This window comes from Megalobrama amblycephala, unplaced genomic scaffold (assembly GCF_018812025.1).
Source record: "Megalobrama amblycephala isolate DHTTF-2021 unplaced genomic scaffold, ASM1881202v1 scaffold265, whole genome shotgun sequence".
NCBI lineage: Eukaryota > Metazoa > Chordata > Actinopteri > Cypriniformes > Xenocyprididae > Megalobrama > Megalobrama amblycephala.
Window position 1 is genome coordinate 836,942 of NW_025953341.1, and position 20,555 is coordinate 857,496.

Here is a 20,555-nt window from a genome sequence, read left to right on the forward strand (position 1 = left end):
TTGCAAATAGATCCAGCACTTTTGTTTCAGAAAAAGATGGTTCTTTAAAAGGTTCTTTACATGTAGTAACAGTTCTATTTAGAACTGTATGGTCCTGAAGAACCCTTTATATGCTGAAATGATTCTTTGTGTTAGAGGGTTCTTTTTTCCCGCCTTTTTGTTTTTCAAATCTGTAACTGTCAAAGCCACCTCATTACTGATTTTCTGGAGCTCAGTCATCCAATTGACCCTTCGCAAAGAACCACTCCCCTTAGTTACTGTTGCTTTTGCCATGGCGCTGTAATGCAACACAGAGTGAAAAATACATCGCGGAGCAAAGAGGACACTAACAACACGTCGACAGACAAGACGGAGCAGGTTACTTATGATATTAAACAAAGTCCCAGCTTTCAAATTGTGTTTTTTTTTTAAGAATTTTGATGTGTCGTGACAGATTGCTGTAGCGCCTCAGCTCAAGCAGCTCGTGCATCGATCATCTCTTCCTACTAGTTACTTTATAGCATCAAATAAACATGAATGTACATGAGAAGGAATGTTGTTTCAAACGTGGAAAGACGTTAGTACACATAATTTTTCAAGTTCAAGTCCACTGAGGATTGGTTAGATCGCTTGTCAATCAAACTCCTGGCGAAGGGTCAATTGCAAAGACTGTCAACACACTCTCAACTAAGGGCCGGTTACCGGTTTCAAGGTATACCGCGATTTGAAAACGTAACGGTTTCAAAACCACAAAATTTTTCCATGATACCGTTCTTGTGGTATGAGCTGTTTTTTTATGTCGCATCAAAGATGTAAAGTGCAGGAATCCTCCAGGCTGTGTGCAATGTAGTGAGTAACATGACCCCTCCCCCTCTGTTGGTGCGAGCAGTCAGTCACGTGTGTGTGTGTGTGTGTGTGTGTGTGTGTGTGTGTGTGTGTGTGTGTGTGTGTGTGTGTGTGTGTGTGTGTGTAGGATGACAGAAGGAGGTGAACCCCTGAAACTTTTTCCCCCATCGAAAAAGATGAAGTTGTAGTGATTTTTACTCCATTCACCTGTGACGTAGTGATTTTTGATCATGTGTCACTTAAGGCGTGGTTATGAGTGTATCAGATGACCCCTCCCTCCTTTTGTAATACGGGGCACCAGTTAAGAATACTATCTTAACAATTTAAGAACACTCCAAAAGAGCTGTTCAGTAATTCAGAATTAATATAAAATGGAGGGAGTCGGTCAACTGATTTATCTGAAGGATTTGTGAGAGTCCGGTCAACTAGTAGAGTCTTTGGTCATCAACACAAGGAAGACACAGTTATAATAAAATCAATGAAATTTATTAACAATAGACATGCAAGAGTAAATACTACAACACTTAATAATGAAATAATGAATATGCACTTCTAAAAGATAGTAAAATAATAATCAAAGGAGAATACTGAATTAAATCAAAGAAACAAATAAATGAAGTGAACACAGAATGGATAAATGCAATGCTGTTGAACTGAATGTAGAATGGAAGAGAATCGTATGGGAATGCTTATGGGAGCCACCTAATGGCTCTGGTAAAATGGTGATAAATAACTGCTTATTTATCATTCAACTTCTGTCATCCTACACACACACACACACACACACACACACACACACACACACACACACACACACACACACACACACACACACACGTGACTGACTGCTCGCACCAACAGAGGGGGAGGGGTCATGTTACTCACTACATTGCACACAGCCTGGAGGATTCCTGCACTTTACATCTTTGATGCGACATAAAAAAACAGCTCATATGAATGGATTTAGATAGATATCTGTGGCCTTTCTTTATTTCAGTCACCGCTGCTCCAACCAGGAGGTCCTGAAGGAATTTTTATGGCAGTCCTTGCCTAAACCTTAGGAATGAGTTTGGTGGTTAGAGTCAATGTGTCGTCCAATGAGAAGTCTTCTCCTTGGTTTTGGTGGGTGCAGAACGTCCCCCTTCCTGTTCTGGAAGGGGTGTCTGGTAGTTGTCCCAACATCTTATCTGATGTTGCTGAACATTTATTAATGTTCATTCACCAAAGATCCAATCACGGTGTGGCACATCTTCCTACACACAAGCAGTTAGAGAGGGGCCCTGTCGTAAACTGGTCCCTGGAATGCCATCTTGACTGGTGTTCACAACAAAGTGAAGTGGCTGTCACGTGATTGAGGAACGACTCAAAAACCCGAAAGACTCATGAAATGAACTAATCAATTCTCTTTCCGGCTCAGACTGCATTGACTGAAACAGGTGAACTACTACTAGCAGTACAGAACCTATAGAATATTGCGCATGCGCATCCCCGAGATGACTCGTTCTTCCCGAGTCACATTAAAGATTCGTTCAAAATGAACGAATCGTTCAAGATCGACACATCACTAGTCGGAACACTATTAGCATGATTGCCAGGGTTCAAAGCGCGAAATGAGAGTAAAAATCAGCACTAAAGCGCTAATTCACCAGTTGCCCAGTAACTTTTTAAACTTTTTTTATCTATGCATTTGACAATGCATAGATGTGAGAATGTGATGTGTCTTAATGCGATCATCAAATTGCAACAGTTGTGATGTAATTACTATAGAAATATATAGTCTGACGCACTGTATGGAGTAAAACATGCAGCTTTCAGCTTCGATTCACAGAAAATGCTGCTCTGCAAGTGCTGTGTGTTTGAGTCGCTTATCATTTGCATATGAACGCAATGTGCACAAAACATCTGTACTGAGAGTGTAGTTTATAAATCTATTGTCAAGGAAAAACATCTTCCTGGATCTCCCTGTGGTTTTCCGTCAAAATAAAAGCTCAATGATTTAACGTTTGAAAGCAAGAAATAAAGATATCCATCAATATTAGTATTGAAATATTACTGTTGTTCTGTAATATAAACTCTAAAATTATTAATAGAGTTATCATATGATATAATCATTTGTTATATCATATAATATCTCTATTAATACTTTTTAATATTTTTATTATAACTATTAATATCTTATTTATTATAAATATTAACTATAAATATCTTATTTAGCTGATCACATGTTTAACTCAAGTGACTGCAACTTTTTTTTTTGTGCAGAAAATTCAATTTCGTTCTAATTATTGTTGAGCTGCAGGTTTAGGCTCACTTAAATAACTGCATTTATTTTATTTATATAATTTTAATTTTAATTAAGAAGAATTAAATTATTTATATTAATTATTTACATGTTTACTACTTTTCCAAATATTCTATGTTGTTTAGAAATATATTGTGTTCAAAGGAAAAAAGTTGTTTTTAACTAGACATTTTAAAATAACACATTTTAGAGCTGTAATCGCAATACCGTGATAGTGTGAAACGATGATATTTTTGCTTAAGGTTATCATACCATCAAAATCTCATACTGGCCCATGCCTACTCTCAACAGGTAAATGATTTCTTTCTTAAAATGTCTATACATTTTAACTTTCAAATATCAAATATCTGGTGTCCTACCAATCATGTCTTTTTTTTTTTCTTTTCCTTTTTTTTTTTTTTTATTTAACAGAACATGTTAGTGTGACCACCACAAGCTCTGTTTAGTTAAACGGTTAGTTCACCCAAAAATGAAAATTCTGTCATTTATTATTCACCCTCATGCTGTTCCACACCCATAAGACCTTTGTTAATCTTCAGAACAACAAATTAAGATATTTTTGTTGAAATCCGATGACTCAGTGAGGCCTCCATAGCCAGCAATGACATTTCCTCTCTCAAGATCCATTAATGTACTAAAAACATATTTAAATCAGTTCATGTGAGTACAGTGGTTCAATATTAATATTAATATTATAAAGCGACGAGAATATTTTTGATGTGCCAAAAAAACAAAATAATGACTTATTTAGCCGATTTCAAAACACTGCTTCAGGAAGCTTCGTAGCATAATGAATCAGCATATCGAATCATGATTCGGATTGTGTCAAACTGCTGAAATCACATGACTTTGGCGCTCCGAACAGCTGATTTGGCTCACCAAGAATACTCTCGTCGCTTTATAATATTAACACTGAACCACTGTACTCACATGAACTGATTTAGATATGTTTTTAGTACCTTTATGGATCTTGAGAGAGGAAATGTCATTGCTCCCTATGCAGGCCTCATGGAGCCATCAGATTTCAACAAAAATATCTTAATTTGTGTTCCAAAGATTAACAAAGGTCTTACGAGTGTGGAACGGCATGAGGGTAAGTAATAAATGACAGAATTTTCATTTTTGGGTGAACTAACCCTTTAAGGATACTTCTCTTCTCCACTAAGAGATATTGAATTTATGATCCATATTGTTCGACTTTTTTTATTATTATTACTTGGGTTTATGCATAAACATACCCAGAAACAACAAACAAATAAACAAACAAACAAACAAACAAAAAAGCATTAAAGCTATCCCATGACTTTATATCACTTTTAACACTGGGGCTCACATTCTGTCAATTTTTGCTACTTTTGGCCTTCATTAACATAACTATCTTTACATAAACAAATGGAAGAGACAGATTCTAAACTCAATTGTGTGTTTCAGATGCTGTGACATCCCACAACCTCATCATCTGCAGAGAGAAAGTACCACTCAATTACACAAAAATGACAGACTTAAAGTCTCGGTCTTCATTAGACCTACATCTATTTTCTGTTTTACTTCCTTATGTAATTATTAATGTTCAATGTCAATTGTCATTTATTAATGTATTCAGCTAATAACTGTTGTTAGAGCACTGTCATTTTTGCTACAATTTCACGTTAATAAAAAATAAAAGTACGTATTTGACACAACATGCTGTTTTTTATTTTATTTTATGTAAAACCATATTAGAGGCTACAAGACATTATAAGACCAGGCCAAAAAAATAAAATGAAAAAAATAAATAAAATAATACCCATAATATTAATGATACTAACATTAATAATATAAAGATACTAATATTAATGAAAATAATTAATTGTTATTAAAAAGGTTATTTATCACACTATTGAGGTCATACATAGCACTTTTAAAGCATGGTACTTTATGGAACCTAATGAAAATGGTTCTGCTATTGTTACAAGCTGAAGAATCCTAATTTGGTACTGTTTAGAACCATTTTTCTTTAGAGTGTAGGAAGGTGATGGTGGCTTAACAACAGTATTTGGAGAATGTGCTGCTGTCAGACATGTTGGCTGACAGTGTGTGTGTGTGTGTGTGTGTGTGTGTGTGTGTGTCCATGTTCAGCTGAAGAAAATGTGAGTTTGAGTCAACCTCAGAGACACTGAGTTCTGCTGCTGGAGATCTGCATGCCTTCAAAGTGTAATGCTGCGGTCACACTTCATGATTTGAACACATCATAAACTACTGAAATAACTGTAGATTTCAGACACTTGCAAAACACTAAACACCCAAACACTATCAACAGGCAACAAATTACAGGCTAAGTTTCTGGGCACATATATTAGCAATACTATAAAATTACAACATACCGTAACTCAAATTTACTTATAAGATAGTCATAGCAAAGACTTTACTATGGAAATTCAGAGTCAGTCAGAAACTTCTTGTGGAGTGAACATCATCCCTCATCGAGTGCTATGGCAGCTCTGACACCATAACAAGGAAACAAACACATTGATCAGTAGAATAGCTCTTCACCCATCAAACATGCATCAAGAAATATGACCAAGGGTCCAACCCCCCATGACTGTTTTCCAAAGCGCTTGTGTTCTGTAGCCTGTCCCAGCATCTCGGGCTGTAGGCAGGGAAACACACTGGGTAGATAGCTTGTCCATTACGAAACTTACAAAAACTTACAATATGAAATTTGGTGGTGGGAGTTCAGAACATATATTTCCTTATATTTGAACGATATAAGGAATATTGGAAAATGAACATATACAGAATAACATATTGTGTTCATATAATTTTCAATTATAATTGTGTTCATGTTCATATTGAATAATATTTTTATTATTTATTTTTCAATATATATATATATATATATATGTAATAATATTTTTTAATTATTCAACATATCGAATAACACATAAGGAATAGCCACTTGTCATATATTGGAAAATATGTGACTTTTATTTTTATTTATATGTTCAGACAAGGCATACTTTGCCAGAAAAGTGGATTCAGTTCAATTCAGCTGTAGCTGTGTTATGTTCTCACCATTACTGTTCTCTGGGGTGAAGTTATCACCCCCACCCACCCCCCACCAATGAGTATATATAACTTGTTTTGTTTTTTGTCATGTGGCAACAAAAATCTATTTTATTCTATCCAGGGTACATCTTTTTGCACACTTGTCCACTAGAGGTCTCTACGCCCTCAGTAATCATCATGGATGCTGTCACACCTGTTTCCCTGTAGGTTGTTAGTGTGCTGTTATATAATCCTAGTCTGCTCTTCAGTTTCAGCTCGGATAAATCAGGCATGCTCTATCTATTTATAGTTTATTGTTCTTAATTCAAGTAGTAACAGGTAATAAGCCAAGAAAACAGTACCTGACTTCACTCTCTCTTATGTGTCCTTCCAACTCCTCTACAAATTTATCCCCCTTCATCCAGTAGATGATGGGCCTAGAATCACCGCTGTAGCCGAAAAAAGCCTTGCAGTCTAAGATGAGACGCATGCCTGTCAAAAAAGAAAAACAAAATAAGATATTAATCAGCATTAAATAGATCAAATCTCTTCCTGCATGAAAAAATAAAAGAAAATAAAAAAATAAAATAATAATATTTGATTTCTTTACTCATGCTAGGAGATTCAAGAGCAGATCCTACAATGACCTGGATAAACAAAACCCATGTATAACAGACAAATGAACACTGAACTGCTGTTCCAAGGGAAAGATATAAGAGAGAAATTCAGCAAATGAATAAAAGCATTGCTCTTTGAAAAAACTAATGCATTGCTGCAGTCAAATCAGGCCAATACCCTTTAAAAGCAATCAAAGGTCAAAGTAAGAAACTCTCACAGACTCATATTCTCACCCACATAGAAAAGGAACATTCACAGGGTGAAATAATCGTGCCCACACCATCCTGTGCATCTGTCTGTAAGACGCCGTTTAGACGCCTGCCAACAGCATCATCAGACAAACTGTGCATCACTTAAAATTCGGTATATGTCAAAGATTATGAAAATAAAAAATCAAAAAGTTCATCTTTTTTTACATAGCATTTATTGATTTAAATTATATTTATTTTCTATTATTATTTATTTTTTTATCTTTTAATAAACATTTTAATGTAAATGTCAAGTGGTGCAACCTTTATGTAAAAAATAAAAAGTGCCTTACACATCCTAATCATGTTCTCAGACACCTAAAGAGCAATGACCCATTTTCCACAAAAAGATGTTTGGCACTGTTTCTTTACACTGACCTCCTCTTTATACACCTCCGGTTTCAGCACGTCTGCCCACTGATAGCGCAAACACTTCCACCCACATCCACTACTGTGTTGTGCTGGCATGAAAATTGCTCTTAGATTTAGTGCTCTCACAATAATTGAGTAAGATGTAGAGCCCAATCCTGCATCTAACGCGGGTATAAAGATACAACTTATTTTCTGTATGAAATGTATTTTTAATGTGGTCTTTAAATGCATAGATTAATAAGCATGCCATTTTTTTTTTTTTTTTTAGGTTTTATGCTCTGAATCCTTCAAATTATTAATCTTAGCATACAGTTCTTTAGAGTAAGAGTGTCAAAATGCTTTTCTTTTAATTACCCGAATGCTGATTGTATAGAGAACTGTTGTTTTCATGTTGCAGTATTGCTAAGACAAGCGGATTGCATAAACTCACTGCCATTAGTTACCTGCTGAATAATACTGCTTTATTTACGGCACTGATCCACTATTCTCACATATGCTGATTATATGCAAATAATGTCTAAAAACCCTTCAGGCCTTTCAACAGCATTAACAGCACAGGCAGTGAAGAGCTTCCTCTGCCTGTAATTACAGCTTTTAAGAGACAGAAAATGGTAGGAGATGCAAATGAATGAGGCTGTGGCCAGCCACAATGTTTTAATGGTGAATACTTATCCAGTTTGCTCCAGTAATCATATCCAGTGTGTTTGAGGATCATTGTGCCGAGTAACACACACAAAAATTCATTGTTAAAGAAATAGCAGATGGTTTCTCATACATAATAAAATACTTCCTCGATGATCAGGGTCAACTATGCATACAATCTAAACATGAGCTATGTATAGCACATTTTTCAGTTTTCACATTCATTTTATAGTCTGTAATAATCACAATCTTCATCTGGTGTTCGGATCATGATCAAAATACTATTTTAGGAATTGGACTGAAGTAAAAGCTTGTTTTAGATGATTCAACCTAAAAGAAAACAACTAAACATGGAATAGCTCAAAATGGCCCTTTCAGACTAATTACAGTTTTTTCAACTGCTTACACACAATTTCAAAACTATGCCTCTTTTTTGTTAAAACTTTACACACAAATCCAAGAATTGCACACGCAAAATGCCTCGCATCTCTTGTAAAATGAAAAAAACCTAAAGCTCTTCTTTCATGAGCTCCTATGTACATTTCTGTAAAAAATTAAAAGTAATTGGCTGAGAGATGTTAAAAAATTCACGGTAAACATGAAAGCAAGATTGCAACCAAACTATTTATTTTTTTTACTGTAAGAATTTGTGGTTATGAATACAGTATTACACAGTACAAATTAAAATAAACACATCAACAATGTGTAGTTGGACAGAAACAATGGTTGTGTTTGAAAAAGGATATATTCTTGTTATATTTTTGTGTGTTACACAGAGAATTGTGTGTTGTGTTTTGCAAAAAGTGTTTTATGAAATTGAAAACTGAAGCGAAGACCGATAATTAGTGTATAGTTTTGCAGATTTGGTGTGTGGTTCTGGTGTTTAAGTATCAGGTTTCAGAAATTGTCTGACAAGTAAGGATTTTGTGTGTAAGCAGTTGAAAAAAACTGTAATACAGTAACGATTTATGAGCATGTGTTAAAGGTGAGGTAAGTAGATTTTGAAAAACATAGTTGGCCGACACCATCAACAAACGTGCAACCAATCAGCAGTAGCTATAATGGTCGAGGAGACAGAATGAGTAAGAGGAAATCTGAAAAAAATAAAATAACTGCAGACAGAAAGAGAGATGATGAGACACAATACAAAAGAGCTCAAAAGAATATCACTGGAACAAAGGGTTATGACTGGGCAAGAACTTTAGGACCCGCATTAATATTAGAAAAGCTTTCCAGCACTGGAGAGAGCTAAGCAGGAAGGTCTGAAAACAGACACAGAGGCTGCTTTGATTCCGCTTCACATGTGAGTAACACTGGTTTTGTGTGTCATGATTGTCTGGAGCTGCTGTGCTGTTGGCGACTAACAACAAACTCTGTAATATCTGTAAACGTTTGTATTTACTCTTGTGTACTGTACTTTCATTTTTTGTGCTTCCTTATCATTCGTTCATCATCTGTGCTTTATTTTTCATGAAGCATTTTGTTGCGCATCAGCTGTGATAAACACAGACATCCACTTTCGCATTGCATGTGTAACAGTGGCCAGATAGTGAGAGTTGTACAGGTAAACCAATGCGCACTGACGACCGCTAGAGAATGCGGTGTTTAGCGTCATTGTTAGTGCACTCGCCTTGCCTGCCAGCAGCGATTGGGCTGGGGTTCAAGACCGACTCGGAGCAGGGTGGTTAGGATTGGAGAGTGAGTTTTGGAGGTGGAGCAATGAAGAGAGGGTGGGTTTATTTGGGTTGATTTTAAATATCAACAATGTCCAACAGCGTTTTTCAAAATCTACTTATCCCTCCTTTAATAACTTTATTTATGGTTAATTGTTTATTGAAGAGTGAAATATAACTCTGCCTGTTTGTGAGTATAACTTAGTGGCCCTTTACATCAAAACTAGGTAAGTTATAACTTACACATAACTTTCACACAACAGTAGATCGACAATATCTTAGCAACCATAGTGACACAAAAGAGCCTCAGAACACCTCAGAAATTCTCTGACAAGCACCAAAGACACTCCAGCATTGTGGCATTGAGCACAAACAAACAGCAAACTCAATGTCCACAGAAAAGTTCTTTTTTGTAATTTTGTTTGGTGCAGAAATTGCACAATTCACCTTGAAATAAGCAAAATTTTTCACTGTGCTCTCTCTGGTTCCAGGGAGTCAGCGCTGTCGATCTACACTATGAACACAGGTGATGTTGAGCTCTGGACAGCTACTGTCATGCACTGAACAGACTGACTGTGGCCGACCTGTGACCCATGAGGTGAGCATCACTGTCACATCTGTGAATCTGAGCAGGTGGCAGCAGTGTGAGAGCGTCACTGACCGAGGAACAAGAGAACGACTTCTTTAAAGAACAAGACTTTCAACATTTGTCACATGATCTTATGGAATGTGACGAGTTAAACGTTTTATTTTGCAATTTTATTTTTTTATCCAATTATGTGTAAAATATCTTGACATTTGGTCAAGTCTGTCTGACCAAACAATGAGTATGCATGTGTGTGCTATTTTAGCAAATGTAGTCATTGATCCAGGAACTGTGTACATACCAGTCAAAAGTTTGGAACAATTGTGATTTTTGGTGAGAAAGAATTCTCTCACCAAAGCTGTATTATTTATTTGATCAAAAATACAGTAAAAAAGTTACATTGTGAAATATTATCACAATTCTTAAAAAAAAGTTTTCCTTTTTAATATATTCAAAAATGTCATTTATTCCTGTGATACAAAGCTGAATTACTCCAGACCAGTTTTCAGTGTCAGTCCTTTAGAAATCCTTCTAATAGCTGATTTGCTGCACTAGTAACATTTTTATTACAGTTTTTTTTTAATTGCTTATGCACAATTTCTGAAAGTATGCTCCATTTCTCCAAACTCTACACACAAATATGCACACAACATGCAAAACATCACACATCTCTTGCAAAAGCAAACAGTTCATTCAAAATTATTTGAACTCTTCTAAAAAAAATTTGCATGGTAAATCTACCAAACAATCAAATGAATAGCCATGTCAAAATGCACACACATATGACAAATGTAAAACACTACTATCTTGTGACTTGAGCTGAATAATGACAGAGCTGCTTTACAGCATAATTTGAATTTGTTACTATTGTGAAGCTGCATTGAAATGGTCTGTGAATGATGTGAATAATGTGAATAAGCTTAAAGTTTAGACAAATATTTTCATGAGACAAAGTATATACTGAAACTCATTCAAGAAGTATTTGTCAGATGAATGCGAACATAAAAATCTGGCAATATTTTATTCCTTTCCAAACTGCTTGTTTTGCTGCTTCTATTCACCCTGTAGCGATCTCACACAAAAATGAAAAATGTTCCTTGTTAATCATTAAAATGAATAAAATGCATATTACAGCACCAGAGACCACTTCCACTTGCACAATAATTACATCCTACATTTGTGGCATCCTCTCCTAATTGTCCATTTGCTAAGAATTGCTAAACATGTAGGGTAAATGAACCTGCAGAAACTTCTGGCTATTCATGAAACTATGCTTTTATACAGCTGAAGGAAGTTTACTTATAAGTCTCATTGGAAATCATATCCACCAATATATGCTGTACTTTTTTTAGTGTTTTAATGCAAGCCATAGTATGTAAATAATATGGAGGAAATTGTGATATGCTACAAACTCTTAATAACTTGGATACTTAATAATAATTAAAAGAGCATTTACATCACAGTGCAGGATAACATAAGAGCCCTTGAAATGGTCTGTATTGTATAAAGCACTATAAAAATAAAGGTGACTTGACTTTACTAATATGCATATTCAGTATATATTTACAAAATAAACAGAAATGCAATGGTAAAAAATATATTTGTTTCTCCAAACATTTGATTTCTAAGTGAACAAATTAGGTGTAAGTGTTTTTTTATTTTTTTATTATTATTATTTTTTTATACACATGATCATTGGGTGTAGGTTCCAAATGAAACACATGTTGTTAGTTTTAAATTATGTGTCTACTGTAGAGAACTGTGTTTAGAGTTTTGCAAAAAGTTTGTTTTACAATTGCAAACTGAGTGTAAAGCAGATAACGTGCTTACAGTTTTGCAGACTTGGTCTGAAGATTAGATATGTGAGTGAATGGTTTCACTATTGAGTGGGCCTCAAGTACCACTTTTAATGTGTAAGCAATTAAAAAACAATCAGCTGTTTTATTAATGTGGAAAAACAATTTTGCTGCTTAATGTTTTTGTAGAAATCATGACATGCATATTTTAAAAAAAAAAATGAAAAACTATCATGGTTTCCACAAATATATTAAGCAGCAAAAATTGTTTTCAACATTGATAATGACAAGAACCATTATTAATAATTGAGCACCAATAATAAATAATTATAACTGAGCAGCAAATCGGCATATTAGAATGATATCTGAAAGATTATGTGACACTGAAGACTGGAGTAACGATGCTGAAGCACGATCACATGAGAATGCGTATCAATAGTATGAGTTTGTAATCTCGTAGAATATATACGCCAAAATGAGTTTTGGCATGCTTATGGTATACAGTTTTTTCGCGTGCATATGATACGCACTTTATGGCGTGTATATGATCTTGGGTAGGATGGGGGTGGGGGAGTGGGGGTTTCGTACGTATAATACGCCATAAAGTGCGTATCATATGCACGCCAAAAACTGCGTACCATAAGCACGCCAAAACTCATTTTGGCGTATATATTCTACGAGATTACAAACTCATACTATTGATACGCATTTTCGTGTGATTTAGCTTTGCATAACAGAAATAAATTACATTTTAAAATATATTAAATATGGAAAAAACTTACTTTAAATTATATTAAAAAATGTTTCACCATACTGCTGTTTTTAAATGCATTTTTGTTTAAATAAATGCAGCCTTGGTGAGTATAAGAGACTTTCAGAAACATCATAGTATGCTTTTTTTGAACACTGCACTTGTCTGAGAATTTGACCATCATCTTTTTTGCTCTGGGTGTGTAAAGCAAATGTTTGCTTACTTCTGAAAATGTCACTATGACAGAAAATGTAAAAACAATTTCACTGTGTAACAGACACTTCTGACTAATGCTTTAATTGCACAACACTACCAGCAAATGGACTTCTTGTAGAATGCTTGCAGATCTCTAGTGCTAGCAGTCATCTGGCATACAGTTAATTTATTGAGAAATAGTTGACATTTCAATGACTCAGAAAGTCCATTTCCTGTGCTGTCTCAATGTCAATGCATCGAATAATGTGTTATAATTTAGTGGGAGCCGACAGATTAAACATGTGAAATCTCAAGCTATTTTGCTTCTGACAACAGCCCGAGGTTGGACGAGGAGCCTTACAAATGCATCCAGACAGGAGTAAATACTTTGAAAAGAAAGAGGAGGCGTTTGACAGAAATGCCTCTTATATAGGCACTGGACTGATTGTGTCAGATGATATAAATGCTGCAAAAATTCTGCACGCCACAGTGATTAAATGAAAGTTACTGTTAGTATTTGTTACATTGTATTGTGCTGGGGTGAATGTTTCAGTTACTGTACGTTCATAATACAGATGCCAGATTAGAGGATGATTTCCGGGTGTGTGGTTTTAGTCATTTCCTTTGGCAGCAAGACAGTTTATCTGTCGTGGCATTCCCTTCATGAGGGATACGGCTGCACCTTACAAGTCGTGTCAGTGTTATTAGAGTTCTTTAGAGAAATATTTTTAGAAATGCAAAAAGTGGAGTGATGCTTTACAAGCATAAAATTGTCAAAAAATAATCAGCCCACACAAATACTGGGGAAAATAGTTTGACTGAACTATTAGTACTTCTGAATGAAGTTTATTATATATACATGTTAACACTGTGAATAATGTGAATAATCTTAAAGTTTAGACAAATATTTTCATGAGACAAAATATATACTGAAACTCATTCAAGAAGTATTTGTCAGATGAATGCGAACATAAAAATCTGGCAATATTTTATTCCTTTTCAAACTGCTTGTTTTGCTGCTTCTATTCACCATGTAGCGATCTCACACAAAAATGAAAAATGTTCCTTGTTAATCATTAAAATGAATAAAATGCATATCACAGCACCAGAGACCACTTGACCACCAATTACATCCTACATTTGTGGCATCCTCTCCTAATTGTCCATTTGCTAAGAATTGCTAAACATGTAGGGTAAATGAACCTGCAGAAACTTCTGGCTATTCATGAAACTATGCTTTTATACAGCTGAAGGAAGTTTATTTATAAGTCTCATTGGAAATCATATCCACCAATATATGCTGTACTTTTTTTAGTGTTTTAATGCAAGCCATAGTATGTAAATAATATGGAGGAAATTGTGATATGTTACAAACTCTTAATAACTTGGATACTTAATAATAATTAAAAGAGCATTTACATCACAGTGCAGGATAACATAAGAGCCCTTGAAAGATTGTACCATTAATGAACGGCCACAATATATGTAAATCAATATATGTGAGTGGCGGTTCTGATAAAGAGCCCATGCCTGGAATGATGCATCCTAATAGAAGGATGTCATATTATTTGCTTATGATTTTATGCCTGAGTTATTACAGTATCTGTTGACTGTTGTAGTATTAGATCTGTGCATGTGCTATGTATAAATAAAGGGGAGGGATATTGTCTTTCTACGGACCATTTTATTGGACAAAAACAAGTGTACGCATCCCCGCAGAAAAAGATGTTATCAATATTTTGGCCCGTTTTCCTTGAAGAGAAAGACTACATTTTAAAATCATCTGCTTAAAGTACATTTTGTCATTTTATAGGAGAGTATAGATGACCTCAACGTTAGCAGAGATGGATTCAATTCCACAAAGCCTTAATTTTGATTTTATGGAATTATTCAGCCAAGGTCATGAGCTCTGTGGTTCTCCGCATTTGTTGTTTGTGTTTTACTTGTTTCATATTCATCATGCCTGACTGTAACAAAGCACTTTTATAAAAGAAAAAAAAACATTTTTTTTTGTGTTGTAGAGATGGGGTGGCATGTCTGTCAGATTGTGAAGAAGGACTCACCGAGTTGGACGTCTATAGCTGTGGCCTGTCTCTCTGATGGGAACAAGACTTTTGGTGGTCTGGTTGTAAGAAGTGCTGCAAAACAATAAACACACTTTAGCAATAGGGTACTGAATGAAATATATATCTCAATAACTTAAAACTACATCCTCTTTGCTGTCTAACCCGGTACGTTCTATTTGTAAAGTCATTGGGCAAGGGTAACGTTTTTTTCATTTTTGTGCAAGTACACTCTCAGTTTAGGCATAACTGACTGTCATCACATTAACTTGAACCTCTCATGCAAGTTTCGTTGAATACCCCCACAAAAAGTGAATAAGACGTAGAGCATGCCTGTAGTGTCTAGCTCTGCACTAACACAGGTACAAAATAGAGCCCTTACTGAAGTAACAACAACAAATCTTTTCTTCCACATTGTGAAGTACATCCGAGTATATTGTGGATTATGGAGTGGATTTTCAAAAAAGAAAAATATAGGGTGGTTAATCGTTGTTGATTGGATGTTGAGATGTAGGCGTTGCAGATTGCAGGAGTGGGTTGAAACTCACTGAATGATTGGAGAAGTCCTGCAAACGTCACCAGAGAGAAGTCGCTTCACCACAAGATCCAATTATGACATTCTCATGAAAAATTACGAATTCAAAACATTTTTTACCAATGTTAACATATGCACAGATGAATTGTTCATAATAAGCTCTATAACAAACATTTAGAAAATAGATCTATGCGGGAACTGCCGTTGTTTGCACCTTGCTCTATGGGATGACCTACAGGACGTCTTTGTTTTTTCTAACTATTACAGCAATCTGGGATGTGACCATCTGTTATAGTGCATAAAATGTCTGTTTTCCATTGCAGACACATATGGCATTAAGTAAGGAAAAATTGACGAAGGGCCATTGAATTATTATAAAATAATGCACACCTGAAGCGGTAATGCAGCCACGATGCGAAGCGAAGTTACTTTGAGTGAGCTTTATTTTCCAATAATTCAATGGACAAGAGTCAATTATTCCACTTACATACTTACGGTTGCCACACCACAAGACATCGATCAGATGTTGACATTTGTTAGGTTTTTGTCCTTAAAATGCTCTTGTGTATAGGAGTCGGACTCATTTCTTAAGCATCTCATCCCATGCCTCCGTTGCTAATTCCAAAACAGAATTTTAGAGTAGTTTTTCCTTCACTTTTTTCATGTACAGACAAAAACGTTGTCAAAATGATCCCATTAACACAGATCTGCAAAAACAATTAAAAAAGATGTATTATGCTGCCAGACCAGTAGCTGTCCATGTCACTTGTAAAAAAAAAAAAAAAAAAAAAAAAAAAAAACTATACACCTATAGATTGAACACATAATCATGCACATGACGTCACAGTTTTCACAAATTCACATTTTTGTAGTCTACACAGATACAATAACTGTATCGTTTTTTTTTTTTAAACTAGCACTTTGAAACCTGTTTTGAAACCATTTACATCTTCTTGTGTAAATGAATGGCAAAAACCAAAAAATTTTCCATTTTTAGCTGAAAATGGTGTAGTGCAAATGACCCCTCATGCAGTTATCAGAGAGAGATTAAGCCTGATTGAGTCTCTGCATCTCTCAACAGTGTTCGACAGCAGTGTCTCTACTAATAGCGAAACTGTAAGTTTAACTGCTTCAAACACAGCACCGATATTACCTCACTAGTGAGAAATGTCATGTAGCTTTTTAGTTGCTAAACTATTTTACTGATGAAATCATCAGAGCAACGCTGACAAGACCTTTCTGTCTCTGTACTGTATGTGTGTGCGTTTGAGTGGGAGAGAGAGTGGGAGAAAGAGAGTATGTGCTTTCTGTACATAATAAAACAAAAAAACATGGAAATAATTTGTGGTTTTTATCCTATTGTTTATATTTATTTGCTTGGTCAATGTCTTTGTGGGTTTCGGTTCTTTTGCTGTTGTAGGCTGTAAACTGAAATCATTTGGCGAAGTGATAAGACCTGCCTGGAACAACTTTAGCAGTGCGTTTCCCTGAAAATAATTGCACACCTTAGAACTTTCGTTAACCAATCATATTCAAGCATTCAACAGCCCTGTAGTATACAGTAACTGAATATATTGCATGTGTAGGACAAATGTGGTTTTTAACACTACCACGAATAAAACTACTCATGGCCACTGAGAACATAATCCTGAATATCACTGCAAACATACACATACACATACTCACATAAAGTGATATATACTGTACTAATAGCAAATCTCAGTAAATGTAAACTATACTATTGCTCATGAAGTTCCAAACCGCTCAATGTGAACTATAAGGCAATAAGGTATTATAAAGATTAATATTATGAATTTCTGTAATGCTGCTTTGAAACAATGTCTATTGTGAAAAGCGTTATAGAAATTAAATGAAAACAGATGTTATCCAAGCGCTCAGTACACAGAAATATGGATAAATTTCAATGTTTTTTTTGTATGATTTTGTTGCCGTGTTGGGTCGCCACCTGAGTTTGAAATCGGAATCACTGCTGTATGCTATACTGTCTACTGAGCTAATTTTCAGGACAAACAGGCTCAGTTCCATGAGGTCACCTTACAAGGAGAGTTTGGGTTCATTATGTGCTATATAAATGCTTATCCTTTTGGTATAATCTTGTCTCTCTATATTGTGCAGGAATACTGCAAAAGGAGTGAGGGATGAGGTCGAGACCCTCATCCATCTTGAGGGGGCAGCTGCAGCTTTAGCATGCAAATGAAAGCTATCATTCTTGTCAACAGAAGACTGGACTGTTCACCAGACCTCCCTTCTCCATGTCTTTATCAGCTCACACTCCCTTTACATCTCCAACCCTTCTCTTTTTTTTTGCAGCTACTCTGGGATCAAACACACATGCCAGTGATCAGATAACCATTTTGCCATGTCAGTAAAGTTTAGAGATAATTGTGAACCCCAGTGAGGTGTTTATGATACGGTGAGAACGTGTTTATTCAACACTTGTGAACAGGACTGGCTTTCTCCACTGGCATTTGTACAGTGTCTCTGGAGCAATGCAATTAGTTACAATGATGCAAAAACCACAGCACGGTTTCTTTTGCTGACTTCGGATTTTCATGGGCAGAATTTTTTAACAGCTCCGCTTATTAACAAATAAAATGTTAGGAAAATTAAGTCCTCTTGATGTTCAAATTACATTGTTCGAAAGTAAGTGGGTCTGCTGTCATACTGTCATTAGCCTCTGGCAAACTGAGTTTAGATAAAAACTACCCTAACTATATGCCTCGAGCTGTTAAAGCGACTTACGTCCTATCTGAGCTTGACCTTATGTGCTTCTGAATGGTGCAATAGCTGCGTCTCTTTGGACAGCTCCAATTGTTTTAGATGCACAAGAGTAAAGTGAATTCATTTGGACTCTATCTATGGGCCATTAGACAAGCTATAATGCTATACAGTACAGAATAACAGCACTAAAGAACAATGCTTCTTAACATTTTCTCAGAAAATGACCACAAATTCAGAACCAATGGCAGATCCTGGCAGAGGCAATACAGACAAGGACAGCTCGGCTCATCCGCATCCATTTCATGGGATTGTGCCACTTTCCATTCCACCCACCCCTCTCATTTTTTTTTTCAAACAGCTCCCTGTGCAATACTTCACCACCCCCTCTCACTTCTTCTGCTATCTGTGTGTCTGCCCAGAAGAAAAGCCTGCTAAAATCTTCTAGAATCCATGTTAGCAATGCACCGTTCAAGTTAATTAAATCACAGAATAAAATACACCAGGTCCAAAATCAATATTCTCTGACATACAGTTGCAGTTTTACTTGGTCTATTTAAAAAGTCCATTACTTATAGATCTACTGTCAAAAGATTAAAATGATCAATGATTAATGGAATGTTTTACTGTAGTTAATGCATTAACACAAAGTTCAAGAGAAAATGGTGTGGTGTGAAGGGTGAAATTCTATATTCAAACACTTTGGGATATACAGAAACTAGACTTTTTGCAAACCTGCAGTAATTGAATTATTCAATAAGTAATATTTGTTTCTCTCTGTGTGAATAGATAATTTGTGTGCAAATTGCATCAAGTTTTACTTTTCTGCATCACATTTAAATACCTCATACCTCAACAATGAGTCAGTATGAAGATGAATTCCATTTAAAGCACAAGTATACCCAGTATCATATTTGCTTTGGTATTGTGCTAACACGGTTTCATGCAACTTAACCAGAGCTAAATTTTCATCAGTCACCCCTTAGGCAGACCTTAAAAAAGGTTTAACTAATAATCTGTGAGTCTTTTCCTGCCATTTGAAAAAGTGAAAATTTGTGGATATTTCACCAACGTTTAAGTTCACAGTGTGTAAAAAGCTTCTCTCTATTGAGAATTGCTTAAAAGCTCAGAGCATCAGATAGCTGATCTAGTTATTAAGATTCATATACAAATCTTCTGTAAAGAGCAGGACTAACAACTAATCTTGTATGCTTCACGCCTAGCAGGATCTGCCTACTTTAAAATGTTCTGGTCATGGTCTTACTGAGCAGACTCACTCCACCAGTGAGTGCGTGACAATGGATCTCTATCCAGCATCACATCTCTTTGTCTCTGGCTGATGCCTCTCTTTCACAAGCAAGCACCAGCTGTCCTCGAGGTCCAGATACGTCATGACACCTGACCCTGTGCATCTGGACCCATCACTTCCCATCCACAGCCTCACTTCCTCTCACACACTGAGGACATTGTGGCCCTTCTGCTGATGCCTCCATTTCCCATTAACTCTTCCATCCTTTCCTATTAAATATAAATCTTCCAACCACTTCTTATCCCACTCCGCCTAACTTCAATTTCTATGCTTCTCAGAACACATACTTGGTGTGGGCTAACATGTCAGTTTCCAGCTGTAATGCAATTACACTACTGTATATGGACTATTGGGACACCTGATCATTACATCAACAGGGACTTTAATGACATTGCATTTAATACATGATCTGCTCTTTGCAGGGATAACAGCTTCCATTCTTTTGGGAAAGCTTTACACAAGATTTTGAAGATATATAGCCTAAAATATTTAGCCTATTCCGCACTCAAGCACACACATAAAGCTTGCCACAAAGCCAGCAAAAGTAATGATTATGAATGTCTCAGAAAAAATAGCATTAGAAAGCCACATTTTTTATATCTGTAAAACCACATTCTTCCATCTTAAAAAATATATATCTAAACTATGACATATGCACTCAATGACAAATGCAGAACAGTTAGTTCATGCATTCATGACATCAAGGCTAGATTATTGTAATGCTTTACTGGGTGGCCCTGCACGCTTAATAAAAAAACTCCAGCTGGTCCAAAATGCAGCAGCTAGAGTTATTACTAGAAACAGGAAGTATGGCCATATTAGCTCGGTTCTGTCAACACTGCATTGGCTCCCTATTAAACATCGTATACATTTT

The 20,555-nt window shown here is 35.8% G+C and overlaps 1 protein-coding gene across 1 annotated transcript in view; it reads right to left on the reverse strand.

The window, feature by feature from the left end:
• Window positions 1-19,202, reverse strand: part of il1rapl2 (interleukin 1 receptor accessory protein-like 2) — a 44,888-nt gene extending 25,686 nt beyond the window's left edge. Inside the window, exons 1-2 of the mRNA XM_048179657.1 lie at window positions 15,099-19,202; window positions 6,517-6,646 (exon numbers count right to left, since the gene is read on the reverse strand). Of these exons, the coding sequence (XP_048035614.1) occupies window positions 6,517-6,644 (128 nt within the window). The 5' untranslated portion in view covers window positions 6,645-6,646; window positions 15,099-19,202. The remainder of the gene's footprint in view (window positions 1-6,516; window positions 6,647-15,098) is intronic.
• Window positions 19,203-20,555: the final 1,353 nt, after the last annotated feature.